Source organism: Augochlora pura, chromosome 6 (genome assembly GCF_028453695.1).
Source record: "Augochlora pura isolate Apur16 chromosome 6, APUR_v2.2.1, whole genome shotgun sequence".
Lineage (NCBI taxonomy): Eukaryota > Metazoa > Arthropoda > Insecta > Hymenoptera > Halictidae > Augochlora > Augochlora pura.
This window is the reverse complement of record NC_135777.1, coordinates 23888209-23907650: the sequence shown is the minus strand read 5'-3', so window position 1 is coordinate 23907650 and position 19442 is coordinate 23888209. Positions and strand designations below refer to the sequence as shown.

The 19442-nt window shown below is 38.6% G+C and overlaps 3 protein-coding genes across 7 annotated transcripts; 1 reads left to right on the top strand and 2 right to left on the bottom strand.

The window, feature by feature from the left end:
* Window positions 1–78: 78 nt before the first annotated feature.
* On the top strand, window positions 79–1356 carry Rps23 (ribosomal protein S23). Its single transcript, XM_078183129.1, has 3 exons — window positions 79–162; window positions 518–677; window positions 753–1356. Exons 1-3 carry the CDS (start codon window positions 159–161, stop codon window positions 1018–1020), a joined length of 432 nt encoding a protein of 143 aa, XP_078039255.1. The 5' UTR covers window positions 79–158; the 3' UTR covers window positions 1021–1356.
* On the bottom strand, window positions 755–2768 carry LOC144471239 (uncharacterized). Its single transcript, XM_078183114.1, has 6 exons — window positions 2405–2768; window positions 2265–2323; window positions 2072–2197; window positions 1825–2004; window positions 1574–1756; window positions 755–1504 (listed from the first exon to the last, which is right to left on the bottom strand). The coding sequence occupies exons 1-6, from the start codon at window positions 2613–2615 to the stop codon at window positions 1364–1366; spliced, it is 900 nt and encodes a 299-aa protein (XP_078039240.1). The 5' UTR covers window positions 2616–2768; the 3' UTR covers window positions 755–1363.
* Window positions 2769–3098: 330 nt separating this feature from the next.
* Yellow-b (L-dopachrome tautomerase yellow-b) lies at window positions 3099–15259 on the bottom strand. Of its 5 annotated transcripts, none has more exons than XM_078183092.1 (8): window positions 12840–15259; window positions 11745–12504; window positions 11109–11669; window positions 7906–8236; window positions 5517–5929; window positions 4228–4405; window positions 3663–3874; window positions 3099–3570 (listed from the first exon to the last, which is right to left on the bottom strand). In XM_078183092.1, the coding sequence occupies exons 4-8, from the start codon at window positions 8183–8185 to the stop codon at window positions 3271–3273; spliced, it is 1383 nt and encodes a 460-aa protein (XP_078039218.1). In that variant the 5' UTR covers window positions 8186–8236; window positions 11109–11669; window positions 11745–12504; window positions 12840–15259; the 3' UTR covers window positions 3099–3270. The 5 variants fall into 5 exon arrangements, with proteins under 5 accessions (XP_078039218.1, XP_078039220.1, XP_078039216.1 ...); XM_078183094.1 differs by having other exon boundaries at window positions 12351–12504; XM_078183090.1 differs by having other exon boundaries at window positions 11109–12504; window positions 12840–13458; window positions 13645–15259.
* Window positions 15260–19442: the final 4183 nt, after the last annotated feature.

Below are 19442 nucleotides of genomic sequence, written 5' to 3'. Positions count from 1 at the left end.
AGATTATCTTTAAAAAACAGACGCGAGCGTATAGTAATTTTTTACATCTTTAGTGATATTTGAATTGTGTGACGTAGCCGGTGACAGCATATAGAATCATGTAAGACTTCCGTTTATGGTGGTTAGTTCTCTTCCGGTTTAATAACAGACCGAACAAGATGGGTACGTAATCGAATCTTGAAATTATATTATTTTCATAGTTATAAAACGTAAATTGTCAGACGTGCGAAGTTTATGTAATTCTTTTTAATGTATGTAATTTTAATTTTCTTAAGAAACCATGTCAATTTCATGAATAATCATTTTTTGAATTGTATGGGAATTAACGTGGTTGCTTATGAATACTAGTAAAAAATACAATGTTAGTATCCCATTTATTATTGTGTAATAAATATTGTTTTAATATGCAGTATAATATTTAATGATATATATATATAATACGTTGAGATTAACTTTATATCTAAAGAAAACATTGGTCAATATTAAAACATAACCTAACCGTTTGAATCCGTTTCAGGTAAACCTCGTGGTCTTCGTACGGCACGTAAACACGTCAATCACAGACGTGATCAACGCTGGAATGACAAAGACTACAAGAAAGCTCATTTAGGAACCAGGTGGAAAGCTAATCCTTTCGGTGGTGCTTCCCATGCCAAGGGCATTGTTTTGGAAAAAGTGTATGTTTATATAATACAATAATTTATATAGCGATATCCATGGATGTACTAATAGCAACTAATTTGACGTTACAGTGGAGTAGAAGCTAAACAGCCAAATTCTGCTATTCGCAAATGCGTCAGGGTACAACTTATCAAGAATGGTAAAAAGATCACAGCGTTCGTGCCCAGGGACGGTTGTTTGAACAATATCGAAGAGAACGACGAGGTTTTGGTAGCAGGATTTGGACGTAAAGGTCATGCTGTCGGTGATATTCCTGGAGTCAGATTTAAAGTTGTGAAAGTTGCTAATGTTTCTTTACTCGCGCTTTACAAAGAAAAGAAGGAACGACCCAGATCGTAAAATCATTGTCATGTATTTGTAATTACATCCATAAAAACTTTAACAAAAATATTGATTTTATTAATCCTCAACCATCGATGCCAGGCAATCCCCGCCAGGCGAATATTTAGACTTAAATCGAAGCAATAATGAAAGACAAAGTAGAACTGTAGTTCCATTATCTATCATGATTTGGAATCTATGCTTTTGTTCTCTTCTTCATTATCACTTTGACTAGAATATGATGATTGAGGTTAATCTATTTCATCCTATGAACGTATAAATGTATTACACATTGATTAACATCTCAGATCAAATATGTCAGATGAAATAAAACATTTTAATTATAAACTTCAACGTAATGTTATGAATCTTGAATACGTATATTCGTAATTGTATCTGTGCAATTAAGAATATCTCCAATAATTTTGGTTAATGGCGTTGTCATTTTTTCTAATCCAGTTGGTATAGTAGTATTGCATATTTCATGTTTTGCTTTCAAGAACTGAAAATTAAATTAATTCGATATATAGAAACGTTTGTTGAATTATACATGAATATATGAAAAAGTCACCTGTGTCAAAGAAGAGAAATTTGAGTATAGATCTGCAATGTCAGAATCCATGGAATAAAGACTTTTAATACACTTCTCTTTTGCCACTGGCAAAGATTGCATTGAGAAAGCATCTAAAAATTTTGTATTCTCCGAAAAAAATATTGCATCTCTATCATTCTCTGAGGTTACTTCTTCATTTACCTGCAATTACATCAAAATCGAAATTTTATCGAATCATGATAATTGCTAAAATTAATTTATTAACATACCTTTAGCAGCGATTCTATTTCTTTTACACTATGATCTTTGTCACTTTCTATACTTGAACTTGAATCTGGATGTTCATTTAATACACTTTTTATGTCATCAAAATATTGCAGAGCTTCAGAATAATCTAATTTTGGTTTAATGATGGCCAGCATTCTATCGGAACTTTCATCATTCAAAACCTAATAGATATTGAAGAGTAGTGTTCATAAAATATATAAACTATATCTTTCAGATTAATTTGTATACCTGCGAAATATCATCAATGGAATCTAGTTTACTATCCTTATCATTGGATGATTCGATAAACATCAATTTCATATAATCTAATATTAAATTTAAAGTAGAACGTTGTTCCTCCAGTGTACAATTCCCCTGTAGGAAAACACTAATTATTTTCATCAAAAAAAGCACAGGAAAATATAAATGTGTACGCACTTACCAACAAAATGTCCTTATCATTGCAGATTCCAATTTTACAATAATATTGAACTAATCTTGCTATAAAAAAGATATTTTCTTTTAATGTGTACAATAATATAAACAATGTTTCGTTCATTTAGTAACAATATCAGTAAAAACCTTCTAAATCAGATCCTTTTAGTGTTTGCAGCTCGGCTGCTATTTTTTCACACTTTTTTGTTAGTAGCCAAGACAATAAGGAAATACGATTATCTCCTTTCAGAATTGTTATCTCCATATTTTCAATCGTCGCTGTTGTGATGTTAGGATATCTTATTTGTACTAAAGTATTGTAAATGTCAGTCAGTAATTCTCTTTTATGGTCCATCATTAAGGTTTGCGTGGCAGCCTTATAAATGTAAACTTGCTATTTAAAAATTCTACACTTTAACATAGATTACTGTTTGTTTTAAATATTTTCTTTAAGTTCACTATGCTTTCTCCCGGTTAAATTCAAGAGAAGAGCATTGTGTACAATTGTATGTATATCATGAACCTTAAGTAGTGTACTCTACAGGCAAGATTAGTCCAGTGACAAAACGCTCAAACTGTTAGCTAAAATCGACTGTCGGTAATTTGGACATCGAGAGGAGCTTCGCTATTTCTCCGAAAAGAGCGCTACATATGCATATTGCACGGTTACCTAGAATTGTTAATTATGACATAATTAGGATATAAAAAGCTAAAACAAGAACACAGGATTTTTCGAGAGATGCATATGGGTCTGTACAATAATGCATCGTTCGAAACAAATTGCATCGAATTAGAGAAAAATTTCACACAAAGTTCCATCGTTTAGTTATTAAATTAAATTTTAATAGATAATCTATTTATCGAACAATCGTTTAATAGTTATTTTCTTCAGCCGATATTTGGTCGCACATAAATATTAACGTCGTCCGAGATTCACATTTCTCTTAGTTCAGTACCGTGCGCACGTTTTTATAGTCAACCATTTTATTAAAATAGAAAAGAATACAACATTTTCAAATGTACGTCCTAGAAAAGGATAGTACAATAGTTAATAGAACGCAGAGGGGCTCGAAGTGCTTTTTGCTATAGCTGGAGCTTCCAGATTGTACAGAATGCACCTCTCCGCCGGGAGAATATTCGCGCGGTTTGTTTGTAGCTGGAAGGGGTCTCTCCATTGAGCAGACTGTGTTCTTTATAGCTTCACGAGAGGATCCGCTGAGTATTCGGAAATTGTAGTCGTCAGGGTTCAAATGGGAGTACATGAAAGTCGGCAGACGATCCGACAGCACCCATATCTGGCCATCTCTGTCGATCTGGAATGATATAACAATGGAACATAGAGTTGTCTCAACGAATATAGGCACAACAGTTTTACCAATGATCATGTCGGGAACAGGACAATTACCTTTAGATCGTTGGGGAATACCATTGTAACGTTGTCCATGTAAATGAAGTCCTGTTGCTGAGTAGTGAAGGTGTTTTGTGGTTTCCAGCAAGCAATAGCATTCATATTCGTTAAAGCGTAAAATAGAACACCAGTATCCTGATCCAGGAAGCTCACGCTACTCTGGCCATTGTTTCCCCGTGATCCAAGACTATGGAATTCGTTGAAGTTTTCTGCAATATTCGAATAATCAATGCAAAATATAGTGTCGACTATTCGATCGAGTCATAAATAAATGATTAATCAATCGAATTCAATCGTTCTCGTGTCGTAATGCAAGTCGCATTGCACAAATCACTGTTGGTAAAAGTGTCTTAAATCATTGTCAACGTCCTCCGATGGACTGAATTTAATAGGCGCAATCATGTTCTTTCATTTAAATTACCACACAAATAATTGCCGTGCAAATCATTTTACAGATAGTTGGTAATTCAAATTGACGTGTAATGGATTCATGACAGTTAACTGAAATTAAAATACGACTCGCATAAAACGAGGAAGAGGCGTACATATTTTTATTGCTCACCGGAAGCGCTTGCACGTTGAGGATCTCTCAACAATTTTGTACTGACAGAGTACTCCATGCTGCTGGACAGAGGGTGGAAATACATGGTGCTGTATCCGTCTCCTCTGGGCGCTAGAGCCATTCCGAACAAGCCGTCGCTCCATTGAAACGAGATCCCCGACACGTTAAATTCTTCAGCCTTGACAAAATCACAATTTCGAAAGGTAAATTACACAGTGTACGTACAGCGAGGTGTGCATAATTACAAACTCAAAGCAACTTTTACATTCTCACGAATATCTAAACGAAGACATAAGAAAATATTATATTTGTATATTTCTAATTTTTATCATTTCTAATACAGAAATATGCAAATATGGTGCTTTCTTAAGTTCTTTTTTTATATATACAGAATGGCTCAGTTGTAAGAGATCACCTACAATGCTGTAAATAATTATAAATTCAAATATAACTTTTACCATTTAAATAAAAACGAACAAATACTATATTCGTCGTATGCCAAGTAGCATAGTTGCACTATTTTCAGTTTAGCAAAATGATTACAAGAAACAGTTTATTTTTATTTAATTTCTGTTCTTCGCGACCGTCTTGGCGTATTTGCATTTCGCTTAAAGATCCGCAGTCTATTTAATTACTGTGCAACTGTTCGTTATGGACGTATACATGTGTAATTGCCAGAGAAAGTTTCCCGTTGAAAGCACGGTTATATTCGGGGATTTTTAGGCTGCATTTAAAACACTTGGCGGTATCATATCGCGTAATTTTCACAAACACGTTCCTCGGCATTACTCCAGACTTTCTAGTCAATCAACTATCTCTTACTCCCTTCCTCCTTTCTCTCTCTTAGTGGTTCCATTCATTTTCCTAGTAGGCCGACTAAGAGGCTCAGCCTACCAGAAATAATTGTACGATCTCCTTCTTCTCCGAATGATCAACCGCTTCAAAGAACCGTGGGCCAATTTGTTGCGAGCGCTCTAAGAATCGTCCGCGCATCTTACACTTGTTACTAGACCGCGTTCTTTTATGAAAAATAAAAAAATCATCTTAGACAATTGCTACAGAAATTTATAATTTAAGCGAGTTGAAAATGATACGCAGATCTCGTTTACTTTTACAGTGCGCTTAAACGCTATGGAAATTTCGCTAGCGATTTAATTATCAGTCGGTTATAAATTGTGAAAATTGTCTCGGATAGTACAAAAGGTTTCAAGAATCGCTCCTTCAAACGATGACCGACACCGCTGTCCGATTCCGTGGCATCTGTTTGTCGTCGGTACGCGACTACCAACCTGAGGATCTGGATGGAAGGCGCGATGCTTAACGAGCCACGACTTGTTCATGTTCCATGAATAGACGACGAGTCCTGGTCCGCCTAAATCGGCCAGATAAGCGTAGCTGTCCTCGCAGTCGTAATCCTCCACCGCGATGTTCGCGAACAACGAGTCCGGCGTTCTTTGATCTTCGGGCACGACGAATTTCCGCAGCATCTGATCGTTCGTCAAGTCGTAGACTATCAATGCGGGCGGGGCTTGCTGCTCCGGACTGTCCAGGATATCGGTGAACCCTGTGTCGAGGATCCACAGCCTGTCGCATCGATCCGCCCGGATCCTGAACGTCGAGATGATCTCCGGCACGTTTCCGCCTTTGTACTGGTGCGCCTCCCATGACGGATACGGAATTAATCCCGGCGACTCTCGCGTGTCTGAAACAATGTTACAATAAACCGATCAACGCTTTACGCGAAACCATAATACGCAATTAAGAGCTGACTGAAAATGAAAGCCCGGACACGTTAAACGGAAAAGGCGAAATAATGGAATAAATAATGGTTTTCGTAGAAGAGCATACATTAGAATTTTAGCAACAGGAAGACAGATACTTGTTTTACTGCTTGTAATAAATCGTCGATGACTCCACGAATGAAGCACTTTGGTAAATCATACGCAGGATGGTGCGAAAAATAAATTTATCTCTCCGATCAGACCAGATCTCAGGCTATCGCTACTTTCGCAGTCTTTCGCTCGACCGATTCTTCTTTCCAGAACCGTCTGGAACTGTATCTTATTGTTGAAAAATGCTAACACTTCGGTCCTAATTGAACGCGCGATTTAACAAGTTATTCTTCCCGCCGCGGAGAGATCTGGCAATTGTTTCCAGGATTAGGCGAGCTGGTCTTTTTTTTTTGTCCATCGGATTGCACGAAAGATACGACCGCTGGGAATTGGTCCCCGCGTTGCGACGGGTTTCCCGGTTCAAATGGCAGAGATTAATTAACAACGTGTACAAGTCCGCCACCAGCCCAGAGTTTCCTCAAGTTCAGTTATATAATTAATCGATAATCTGTTGTAGGATAGCGTGAAGGTGCTTTCGAAAGTCGCAGGACCAATTGAAAGTGGAAAATCTGGTCGGACACGGAACTGTAAATAGCTCGAGCCACGGTTTCTATCCGAGCCCCCGACACAATTGGCGCGCGCAGGTCGCTTAACCTCTTAGGCACGGCAGGATTTTGCGCGAATGAAATTTTTTCTAACTAAATTACCATTTTCTTAATATATATATATATATTTTTGGTATAGCTATATACAGTATTAGCTGTATTCACTCTTTTCTTAGTGTATTGGACATATACGCTTTCATTTTAATCGTTTACATTAATAATTAATAAAGCAATTGAGTAAAGCACGAAATATTCACGAAAGTCACTATAGCGGCGCGTCGTGCCTATGAGGTTAAGAAAGCCACCTGGAAAATTCAATTTTTGATGGAACATTAAATCTTGGGTAATCGAGTGATCGAGCCACGATTAATATAGCTTCAACAAGTCGCTTGATCAATTTCTTCGAATGGTCGACGCCGGAAAGTCTCACATCGAATTACAATCTCTTTTCCGATGGATTAATAATGTTCGCGTGGTTAAGTACCGGTGCTTTTTATCTAGGCGAACTCGATGAATAAAAAAGAAGAACGGCGTTGCGGATTTACTCGACAGACAATCTCGATAGGCTGCTACGCCAGTGAAGCACGTATCGTTACAAGTGCATGTGAAAGTTGGCCTAATAACGTCGTGTTTAGTCTTACTTCCGTCGAGAAAATGTCGCCACACGTTTTCCCGAGTTTCTTGAAACTTGGCCAAAGCTGTAGAAGGATGTGTGACGCTTCGTCGTTCACTGGCTTCCTTAAATAACGTTAATCCACGAATAAACCGGAAACGAACGTTCGATTGTCACTGTTAGGACAATGGTTTTGTTTCGCCGTGAAGTTAGGACTTAGGGAATAGGACTTAACTTCATAGGCACGGCTAAATTTTGCGCGGGGCTGTTTCTCTGTACGGCAGAGTTGCAGTGTGTGACGGATAATGCTGTTCTGAACACGAGTACATTGGAACGAAGTGTTCGGTGATTAAATTATAATTTTCCTTAAAGATATGATACACGCATTTTCACTTTAATAATTTATTAGATGGCATCCGCGAAAGCCACTATAATGGCGCACAGGGCCTAAAAGGTTAACGAATAAATGGGTCATAAACAAATCCCATTTCAATACGTTAAGCTCCCTTGGCATTACTATGATATAAAACAGTAGTTAAGGGAAGCGCAACCGAAAATCCGCCGGCTCGATAGAAGGTAATTGCGGAAAGAAAAAATTACTGTAACACAGGATAGAACAGGTACTTACCGTTAGTAAAGAAATAATTCAAACTGGAGGCAACGCCGCGTCTCCATCTTGGTACCGTAACGAAGATCCTGTCTTTTGTGACTTCGAGACCGAGCGGAAGATTATCTTCCTGCTTGTACCACGGGAATAGCTGTCTGGTCTCATTATTCGGCCACTCATAATCCAGTTGCTTCCACTGATAAGCGACCCGTAGGCTTCCAGCCGCGGTACCGGTGCTCCAGAAACAACTCTGGAACAACACGTTCAACGCGAAGAGCGTCCACGCGCCGCTTGTTCCCATGTTTCGTCGGTTTTCCGAGCCTTCTTTTCACACCTCTGTGATGGAAGTGACCTGTAAATTATTGGTTTTCCATCACCCACGGGCCATCGTTGCCAGACACCGCGGCCAGCATTTTTATTCAGCTTCGAGTCCACGTAGAATTTTTACCGGAAAACGTGCAATTTTACCGACGCGTTTCAATGATCAAAAGACGAAAAGTTTCCGTTTTCATCATCTGAATTAAAAATTGTACAATATAAAAAAAAATACAGGGTGTTCTGCGAAACTCGTGCCGAAAAAAGGCAGAACAAATTAATTTCCAGAAAGTCGCGACCCGCGAAAGCGTTTCGCAATCCTAATAACGCGTTGCGTTGTCGCAATGAGCATGCGCGAGGGAAGTTCTCAACGAGCCACTACAATAAGTTATTATGCGTATTCAAACCCTTGTAAATCTCTGCACGCTTGCACGAAGTTTAAGTGTTCGCGCAACGCAACGCATCAAGCTAATTATAAACTACCATACTCGGCAAGTATTCGCGCGCAGCGCTGTGCAAATAAATACACGATGCGCAAAATCCTTGCCGAGTGTCTGCCTCCGGCAGCGTTTTTCTCGTCCTTCGTTTATTATCCTTGTATTTCAGACGAATGAATAATCTGTTCTCAAGCAATTTTATAATTATAAAATAATTATAAAAATAATTTTTAGCAAGTTCTAGTAACTTACGTACCAAATTTATTTCACAGTCTTTCGGTCAACAAAATACATTCGCTATCGTCTTCGATATGGTCGGAACATTGACGAGAGTTTTGCAAAAGGTTGCAGGCTACAATATGCAGTTATATGACTTCATTAATACCGTTCATTAACTTCGTTCCGAGTCTAACGAAGGAGGGTGACGCGCCTATCCGAATCGCAGTAACGCTGCGAGCTGCTCGGCTCAGAATTATTAAATCCAAAAACAGCGAATATTGCAGAATATGAAAGTATTCTCTTTCAAATGTGAAATAGTAAAATCGAGGAGTAAATGAGATAAAATTACAATATATCGATGAGCGTTAAAAAGAGGAGGCTTTTCTTCTAAAAACGTACAGACTTCGTTTATTAATTCGATGCAAATTTACAATTCTATCAGTATTTGGGATATTTAAGAATGAATAACGACAATGATCTATAACAAATGCATCGCATAAGGGTGAAGCACGTGGTTACATACTAATTGTGGACTTAAATATTGTCTGCAAAATATATTTTCTAAAACTTTCGTTACCGTCCCGCATATTTATTATTAGACTGTGCAATTTTTTACAGAATACGAATTTTCCCCATCAATTTCGAGAAATGAGATTTCATTGCTTTAAAATAACTAGTTTAAAATAAATTAAATTACGTAAATCGAATAAGTGAAAAGTTGTTAAGATAAAACAAATTAAGAGTTAATGATTCGAGTAAATAGTTTAAAATAATATTAAAAAAATGCCAGCGTCTTTTTATTCTTCTTACGTTCTTTTTATTTTGTATCTCGCATCGGCATGAACGAAAAAAGTAATAAATTTGGAAAATGCGAGTCGACGGATTCGCTCGAAAATTTTCGCGCTCATTTACGAGAGGTGTAAAGTAGAGACCATTATGGTGCTACGAACACTCTTACCGTAAGAGCGAGATCTAGGTCAACGCTGCTTCATCTACACCGTAAGGAAGTATGTACCGCGTAGAGATATCTAGAAGCATATTTGCAGCAGAAAAATTCCTCGGTACAAGATAAGGACACTAAAATTATACCTTGTAACCATAATTGGCGTAGATAAAGGAAAGCGGTCGGAGGAAATGTTGGCGATATTATTTGAATAAATATCTCTTGTATATCCTTCTATACCTACGCATGATCCAGGACTTCTTCCAGCGAAGTTTATAAAAGACTTAATAACGACCTATCCTGAATTCAATATTCAACTACCTGCACTACACTGCCTACCATTGCAGAAATTCCAAGTACAAATATACACACGAGGGAGCAATGGTGGTTTGCATATCTCGAGATTGGATCTGGCTTATGTAAACAGAATGACCAATCCGAAATCCTTGAAAGGCATGAATAGTGCTCATGAAAAAATAAGAATGAACTAACGTTTAATATATCTTCTGATTCAGCAAATTATTTTTCTTAATACCATCAAAATAACGCAACAGTTTCTACATGAAATTCCTGAGAATTTTCCGTTTAATTCGTAACAGGGATAATTATTATTATTACTATTCTTTCACTATTTTACAATACAATCCATTGTCTCATTTAGCTTTCATACAGCTATCCACAGTTCTCCAAAAATCTAGTAAAATTATAACGACGTTAAACAACGAGCTGCAACTACCTCTATTGAATAATTAAACAATTTCTTTTTATTATAGTGTTGAACGTCACTGTGATTACGAAGAATTCTAGTTTAGCCATTCGATCTGGTATGCAATGCTGTCAAATCAGCATAAATTGTGCGCGATGTCGAAACTGGACGATTATCTTGTAAAATGTCGTCACTTTTCCGGAGTACAGAAAAGCGGTTTAAAAAATCGGCGCAGAAATTAGACGACAGAAAAATTTCGAAGAATAACAACGACGACAATGTATCAGCTACTTCTATCGATCTGCGAAATGCATTTTATAAATTTTCTTTATAGACTCAGATTTAAATGAGTTGTTAATTTCTTTTTCTATCTTCTAATTTGTCACAGTAATAACAAAATTTAAAAGAAGATCACTTCGATCAGCGTCTGGCAGACTTGTTTCTCATAACAGAAGATGATACAAGTGCAAGCGTCGGTTTAATATTAAAAGAGCGATCGCGTTTACAAAGGTGTACACTTCGGCCACTGTGTTTACACGATCAGGTTGCGGACGACTCGAGGACGCGACAGAGACGAGGGGAATTTGGGGTTGGGAGGACTTACTTGTTTATTCTCTTACTGCATGCAAATCTCAATGGAACGTGGAAACACTTTCCTCGCACATTCTTTAATCGCCTCGTGTGCTGATCCGCGTCGCATCCATCGGGGATCCTACGCCTTGTTGATTTATCGATCACTCGACGTCGTTGTTTTTTTTTTTAGAACTGAAATCGTCGCGTCGTTGGGTGACGGCGAATTCTTAGGGAGCGAGTGCTGCGGCTGTCGCGGCGGTAACGTGCAACGTACTGAGAAATTTGTCAACGGCACGAAGGACGTTCTCCTCTCCTGCGGGTACCGTTTGATACCGTTCAAGGCTCAGCGGGCACTGATCCGCTCGACAGACCTGTTAAAACACCGTGATCCGTCGGGTCCCCGCTAACCGTGACGTTATTACGTAGTCACTATCCCAGTAGTGGAATGGCACGACCAAGAAACTGCCAGTAAAATCGTCATCGTTCAATTTATTTTATCGCGTCGCGTTAAAAACCTCTCCTTTTATTTTCCAACGAACCGTAATTATGATCTTTTACCGGTCATTTGAGACGTCTTAGTCATTTACTGACTCTTCGATAAAAAATAAAAATTACTCTTTTCGAAGAGCATTAATAGATTGGAGATAATAAACATAACAGTATTTACTAATTCATCATTTTTGATTAGCCCTCGGAATTAACTTTTATCGTAACTCTTACGATTTTCAGAATGCAGGAGAGTCGAGGATACAATCCATTATGACTTTCAACTTTCTAGTTTTGATCTCATTAACCCTTTGACATACGAATAAAAAAGGAATCTGATGCGTCCGAAAGATACCATTTAATTCGGCTAAACTTAGAAACAGAATATTTTATTTTGAAATTTGCATTGCTATTTAGCATTTGTTCAGATTGAATGGACTTTGTTAAGTAACTTTATAAAATAATAAACTGGTAGTTTTGTACTTCAAGGGGTGAATCAAATCATTTAGACTTTGTAGACATTTTGGGGGGTTGACTTCAACGCGTTGAACATTTTTACTGTTTTTAGTCCACGGATCATTTCTAAAATCGGAATTTCAGCAGACGGTTCGACCGGCCTCGGAAACCAGCAAATCACAAAGTTCATCGACCAAAGAGTTAAATCTCATTTTCCAGCAACGAAATGATGAAACTCGTAATAACGACTAAATGAAGGAGTTCCGTTGGATTTCGTGCTTTCGTACAATGAACGTAATTCTATGCCGAAACAACCGTACATTAAACTGACCGGAAAGTGCGTGTCGATTTTCAAGCGAGCGCAAATTCATAATAATTCTGGTTGTTTCTCACGGGAGCTTTCGACACTTCGAATATATCCATTAATTATCGTCGAGCGTGCTCCCCGTTAATTTGCTCCGGACGCGTACGATTTCTCTGCGTATCTGAAATATAATGAAAACAATGAATTTACCATGTCTCACGGAATTGATCAGATCGGTTCTACCGTAAAAATAAACTTCCGATTTTTATGCATTTACGGCAACAATGTCAGAGTCGTCGTGATTAATAAAGACAATTTTAATTCTGCAAAAATGTCGTCGATCCTACTTGTCAAATGACCGGCTAAAGTTCAACTTGAATGCAGAACATTGTTACGATTCCGAGCAGCGAAATGGAACTAGAACTTGAATAGATTACCGGACACGTTCCGATAGCCTTCTTACATTTGTTTACATACATTAACTGCTCTACGCTTTTACGGATAGAATCTGCGTACTTGCCAAGTTTTCGAGACAGTCGCGTTCGGCTCGCGTGTTTACTCGTCGAACTGACACCGTCGAAATTTTACGCAGCCTGTCAGTCGCAGTCCCGAGTAATAAACGGGGGGACACAATAATCCCGATTCGGTGCGATGGAACGAATTCTTCTGTGCGCGAGATGGATTGATAAAAAACGTCTTCGGAGCGATAAGAAATTGCGCAACAAAAGTAGAGAGCCGAGAGAGCAGAGGATTTCCCACCGGGTGACTAGAAGGAATAAACAAGTAATGGAAAATAAAAGCGCGAGGCGCGAAGGAAAAGTTAATTGTAAACTGATTTATCAGCGACGTTAGTTCACTTCCCTTCGGCGTGAGTCCCGGGAGAGAAAGTTTCTGAGAGCCACTGAGCCTAAGATTGTATGCAAAATGTAACGGTAAGCGATTGTTCTCTCTCCGTGAGATCCTCCTGTTATTTGCCGTACGATCTAAAACATCGATCCGTGGATCTCGATCCCATCGTTCCAGGTAATCGTCGCGTGGTTAACCACGGAAAATCAATTTCTCAGCGTTAGCCCATTTTTCGTAAAAACGCGTGTTCTATTCCGACGTGTTATTTCTTACTCAACGCAAACGAATTCTGAAAAATTAGAAGATCAATCAGTCTTAATCGTTTCAAACAATATTCGAATATTATCAAATCATTCGGAATATTAATATAATAATTATTAACACAATTTTGAGTATTATAAATCGTTTTGTGCAAAACAGAAAATCGATGTAGACAATTTCTGTGTCGCATAAAAATCCACGGTCTAATAATTACCATTCATTTTTGAATCCTTGCTTCCTAGATAAGGATATACCAGTATTCCACGTTTAAAACCGACTTGCAATAATAATTTCCTGATGCAGTTTGCTTGAATGATGCATTTCCGTTATTATCTTTTGTCGACGTTATGTTTTACATTATTGCTATTAATAGTTTACTGAGCAAAACGGTGCAGAGACTCGTTCGCCTGCGTTCCATTGAAAGACAATATCTGCATCGACACCGATAATTGTATAATAAATTCCGATCATTCGTGGAAATAGTTCAGGGTCAAAGCAGTGAGTCAGCTACCTGGGTAGATCGCGATTAGTAGAACTCGAAAAGAATTATTACAAGTAGACTGCGTACGCAAATTTCGATTATCGCTCGCCGCCTCGTAAGTACGTGGATACCTGCGGAAACGTGTTCGTTCCATTAATCGACTCGCAAGGATTTCAAGTACATAAAATCCGAGCTGCACGCACAAAGAGCTTCTACGACTACTTAATTACAAATTCCACGGTGTTTGGCATAATTAGACTGCCGATCTTTATGCGAGCTTCAAACCTTTTAAATCGCTTGTCGGAAGCGTTAATTAATCGGTACTACTTCTATTAACAATTTTAATTAATCGAAACGAATGTAACAATATTCTGAACGTCTTCTGCCTTCGTTTATGTTTCGCCTTTTCAATTTTATCATTTATATTCTGTCAATTGATGCGTTTACGACAAAAATGATAATATAATAATTTAACAATTTCATTATACTATTTACAAGTTATTAAAATAATTCACGAGGCAAATAAATGTTTATGCAATTTTTATCCCGCATATAGCTCGGTAATCTAATCATAAATGCTAGAAAAGAGATCGCAATTGATCGCAGCCTCTGTCACCCTGGATTCGTAACAAACGCGAAACCTTGTTCGCAAATCCGCTTTAGGAAACGGTTGTTTGCTAAACCGCAAGAACGAAAACGAAACGTCCTTGATTTGTCGTAAAGTTAATCGGGCCTCGATGTTGTGACTCGTTTGCCAGTCGAAGCTCCGCGGTTCGGGCGTTTTTCCCGACTTTTCTGGTCTCGGAGTCTCTCTCTCTCTCTCTCTCTCTCTCTCCTGCCCCGGCTGGTTTTTCCTCTCCCGATTGTCTGTATCTCTCCGGGCAGCAGGTTCGACTTTAGACGACGCCGGCGACGAAGCGGTTGCGCGATTTCGAGGTCGATTGGACAGACCATATTATGAGACTTTGCTTTCACTTTCGCGATCGCCTCCCTATCGTAGACGGTTTGGCGTTCGACCACGGAATGCATTATTGTGCCCGTTCCCTAGTGCCGGCAACAAGGATATCTCGGTGTGGCATTATTACTCTCCGTGCCGTTATGCCATCAAATTCATTAAACTTTAATGAGTTTCAACATCGTCTGTTTATGCATCCTTCTGAATCAGTCTGTTCCGCGTTTTAGAGACCGGATCGATTCCCTGATTTTCCGATACCATATAATCTCCGCTGGTCTCTCATTGTCGGCGGACAAACAATCAAATTGTTCTTCCGTTTTTAGCCGGGAGAGACTTGTTTCTAGAATTTTAGCCGCTCGTGCGACGTCAACGTTGCGGCCGAGTACAGTACATCTGAATATAAAAGAATACAGTTAAAAAATTATTTTTTTAATCCTTTTCGTTTTAATCTCATCGATTTTTTATGCACCGAGACATTTGCACATTTATTTGAAAAAAACGAGAATTTTGTTCAAAATAAAATAGTTGACGCATCGATGCTAAATAAAATAATATTGATAAATATAACGTTTAGACGTGTGTACCTTAATTTCCAGCATATTTTCGTCGAGTAAGAAAACGGTGTAACGAACGATGATTATCATAAACAATTCGTATTGTCAGGTGCATTTTAATAAGATTCAGCTACCAGCACACTCCGTTCACCTAATAACCTTTAAGGCATCCACGACCCGCATGATCTTTCCACTGGAAATATTTGGTCTCTTCTCTTGCACAAACGAAGAATATTTACACGTGGTGCTCAACGCGCCTCTTGTTCAATTTAAGCTCCGGCTTGTCGTTAATTAATGAAAAGAATAGGAATTTTTATAAGCGTACAGAACTCGATATAATATTTCACGAATGTTGTATACGATATAATAACTAGACTGCAGATCTTTCTGAATAATTTTAACAGGTGCAGATTAATAAAATAATATTTTTAGACCCTATTAATCTTTTCTGTCTTTTAAATTACACCCACCAAATGCATAAAATCCGCAGTCTAATAATTACATTTCGGAAGGACACTGTACCATTAACATTAATAAAAAAATATCGACCACGGAGTCGTACATAATTTTTAAAACAATAATCAATTATATTGGCGCGACTTATACAGGAAAGTACATCGAAGGTAATTGCTTAATAATTATAAAAAAAAGGAGACGGCTCGATCGCGATTAACGTCATCCTTTTTCGTTCAATGATACGACAATTTACGATTACGTGTTTTCAAATTGAAAATTGAACGAAGCCGAGGATGATGGTAATCGCGACGCGACTTCTGCCGAGGCGATGTTACTAAACAATTTTTATTTTTATTGATCGTGTTTCAACAAAGTACAGGTGTACACACCCTTCTCTCATTTTTCTAGGACATCATTGTCCCTTCTGCGCAACGGCAGTCGGCTGAAAACAACAATGTTGTTGAAGAGTAGAGACTACTGCTAAATTTTCCTTTAAGCGGTCCGCGCAAGAATAAAGTGCGACCTAACAAAATTAGGTTTCCAATACTTGCATCATAAAAATCTATTTTTCAAATATTACACGTGAAAACTAGAAGTAATAAAAACACAATGTCACTATTGTTATAAATTTGTCGCGAACACGATTTCTACTCTGTACGTGAAATAACAATGAAAAAAAAAAAAGTAAAGAAAGAAAATCATAGAATCCCCAAAGAAAAATAACACATTATCACGAAAACCAGCTGCACCAAAGAATCGTATAAAACTTTTATAATTAGTCCATTATTCTCAACGATGGTGTCCTCACCGTTTTCTCGTTTCGCCCTAGAACGGCACCAGATTAAAAGTAGCTCGAAAACGACATACCGTATAATTGCAGAGAAAAAAGGGTTCTCTTTTACAACTAAGATGAATCCGCAAAACCGTCTAATTAAAATTAACTGAACGCGACTATTAATTCGAATCAGCGTATACGAGGATAAAAATAGTTTTCGTTATTTAGTTGTATTTTGAATTGTGTTCGGCCACGATGGTACTGCCGCATAAAATAACTTCTATGCAACGAGGCTTTGCTACGATCTCCAAGCACGTCGTTAACGTTTTTTTTTTAACAAATGATCGTAAGTCTTGGCAAATTATCAAATGTCGAAGATCGTGTCGAACGATGCTCGCCTAAGCTCGATCTTGTTTTCGCTGGAAGAACCTCGGTCAGCGAAACTTCCGCGAACGAATAAGAAACATTTCTTTTACTACTGTCGACGATACCGATCTCCTGGTAATTCGCCCGTGCTCCACTTTTCTGTTCACGCTCGCCTGCGCCCGAAATCGGCGAAGAAGCAAAAAATCGAAAAAAAGTAGATAACGACGTAATATATTGTCGACCGAAGCAACGCGTTTACTTGGTAACACGAAGCATTTCCTTGTAAGAAAAGCAATTGGTTTGAACAGGGTGTCGCAAAAGACGCTCGCAATCGAGAAATAAAAGGTTTCCATGATTAATTAAAGTAACTTTTTCCTTGGCGCGAAATGTAATCCGCGGCTTCGTTTTCGAGTTATTAATAAAAAAAAAAGAACACTGACCAATGAGAGGCCAGCTCGATTGGTTTATTTTTTTAATTATTAACTCGTTAACGATGCCACGAAGATTTTCGTAAAGGAAAAAATTAAGACTAAATAAAGAATTCGAAATTCATACTAAAAATTGATTCTAATTGATAAATGTCGACCCAACGCTACAATTGCCGCCTGTTTCGCACACGATATATATATATATATGTATATATAAAACACATTTTTCACACTATGTCGACTATACTTCGTAGCGGCGGCAATCATAAAAATATAATACGAGAAAGCACAACAACCGAGAACCCTTTTCCACAGAGCGTACCCTCTTCATTAGAACGATACGCATAATTGATAAACTCGGAATAACTTGTACAATGTTAATGATATATAAACGAAGGCTCAACGAAACAGCGTATTATGTATATTTCTATTATCTATTAATTGTAATATAGAAATGTACTAATACGGCGTCTTAAATTTTTATTTAAGTATCACAAAGAATGTAACAGTTACTTCGGGTCTAGAATTATTCACGCCACTGTGTCCCGTCAACTGTTCGATTTCGATTAACAATCGTTATGCCCTAACTGCTCTTCTCCATAGAGAGATATGGATACAATAAATGTGCCGTTCTAGGGGTAACGCGACCACAATATGTACAAAACGTTTCACCGCAGAAAATATTGTACTGTCAATGGCTTTGCATACAATCGATCTAAAATAAATACACAAAGACTAGAGACTATTCATAGAGACAGAATCAGCGCGTAACAAAGATTACCGAGCGATCGCTGCGAAATAAATTAAAAACCCGTGCGTGTGTCTCCGTTGACATTGAATTTCCGCGAAGGTAGCACTTAATTCCCGAATTTGTTTCGAGCCGCCGGACAAAGATATTAGAATGATAAAAGAGCCACCGCGTTACCGGTTCCTCGAGCAAAAAGCGACCCCCAACGAGCGAATCGTGCATCCGCTGTCACCAAGTGGAAAGACATTATTAGCGTAAGAAGGAACAGGATAATGAAGGGTCCTTGCGCAACGTAAGATACAGATGTATCGATATACACACAGAGCCAGCTAAGCATTCTACGAACGATCGAACTGCCGAACGAGAGCGCCGATTCGATTCTGTTCCCACCTCCCTTCTCGCATTTTCCATCATCGTGAAACTTCGTGCAACGAAGAATTTCGAAAGCAAAACGTACCGAAAGAAACGTACGAACGTCCGAGTACGTTTCGGCAGCGCTGAAACGGCTTGCCGAGAATTTCGTAGGGAAATTCGAAAAATAGAGTAACAGAAAAGATAAGAATGAAACACCGTCGTCGATTATAGATGCTACACGAGCACGAATACTCTCGTTCCAACGTTTCGAACGATCGAGTCGGTTAATACAATTTACCCGCGACTCATTACTCATTACGATTAATATTGTTTCTCGGTCCAGCCACGCGTCCCTGCGGTCAAGGAGTATAGGACTTCCCGATTTTTCTGTACAACCATCTCAAACCCCCCGACTACGACGACGACGACGACGCGACCACTCTCCGATGAACAACACAAGGTTCGCGAAGCAACACCGACGGCTTCTCCATGGAATCAGCCGGAGAGCGCGTAGAGAGCCTGCGCTCGGGTTACCGATGGCCCTGGTTTAATCAGCCGTGTCCGAAGAAATCGGGAAGCGAACATATACCTCGACCATAGGACGGTAGGTCCAAACAATCGCCTGCCTTCAGGCAAGGGACCGATAAGGTCCAACAGCGGTCAGAGCTGTGATTGGTTGAAACAATATGTGGCTATCGCCCGTCATTCTGGGAGAACATACAGTTAACATGCAGCCTTGCGCTAAAGAGTCAAACCAAGAGACTGAAACAACAACAAAAGAATATGAGACAAAAAAAAAAGAAAGATACAGTAGTAAGAAAGAAAAATAATAGTGGAAGTCCTCGACGAACTCCGTTTACGTTCCGGTGATTGCTAAACAGTATAATATATGTAT

Bases quoted from the DNA above. Each gene is read 5' to 3' on its own strand.
- Yellow-b (XM_078183092.1), bottom strand. From the start codon at position 8,185: ATGGGAACAAGCGGCGCGTGGACGCTCTTCGCGTTGAACGTGTTGTTC. The intron at 4,406-5,516 runs GTTGGTAGTCGC...GATTTTGTCAAG, and splicing joins CCTTCCATCCAGATCCTCAG to GCTGAAGAATTTAACGTGTC. The intron at 3,571-3,662 runs GTAATTGTCCTG...ATATCATTCCAG, and splicing joins TATTCCCCAACGATCTAAAG to ATCGACAGAGATGGCCAGAT.
- Rps23 (XM_078183129.1), top strand. The intron at 678-752 runs GTATGTTTATAT...TTGACGTTACAG, and splicing joins GGCATTGTTTTGGAAAAAGT to TGGAGTAGAAGCTAAACAGC.
- LOC144471239 (XM_078183114.1), bottom strand. From the start codon at position 2,615: ATGATGGACCATAAAAGAGAATTACTGACTGACATTTACAATACTTTA. The intron at 2,005-2,071 runs GTATACAAATTA...AATATCTATTAG, and splicing joins CCATTGATGATATTTCGCAG to GTTTTGAATGATGAAAGTTC. The intron at 1,757-1,824 runs GTATGTTAATAA...ATGTAATTGCAG, and splicing joins AAATAGAATCGCTGCTAAAG to GTAAATGAAGAAGTAACCTC.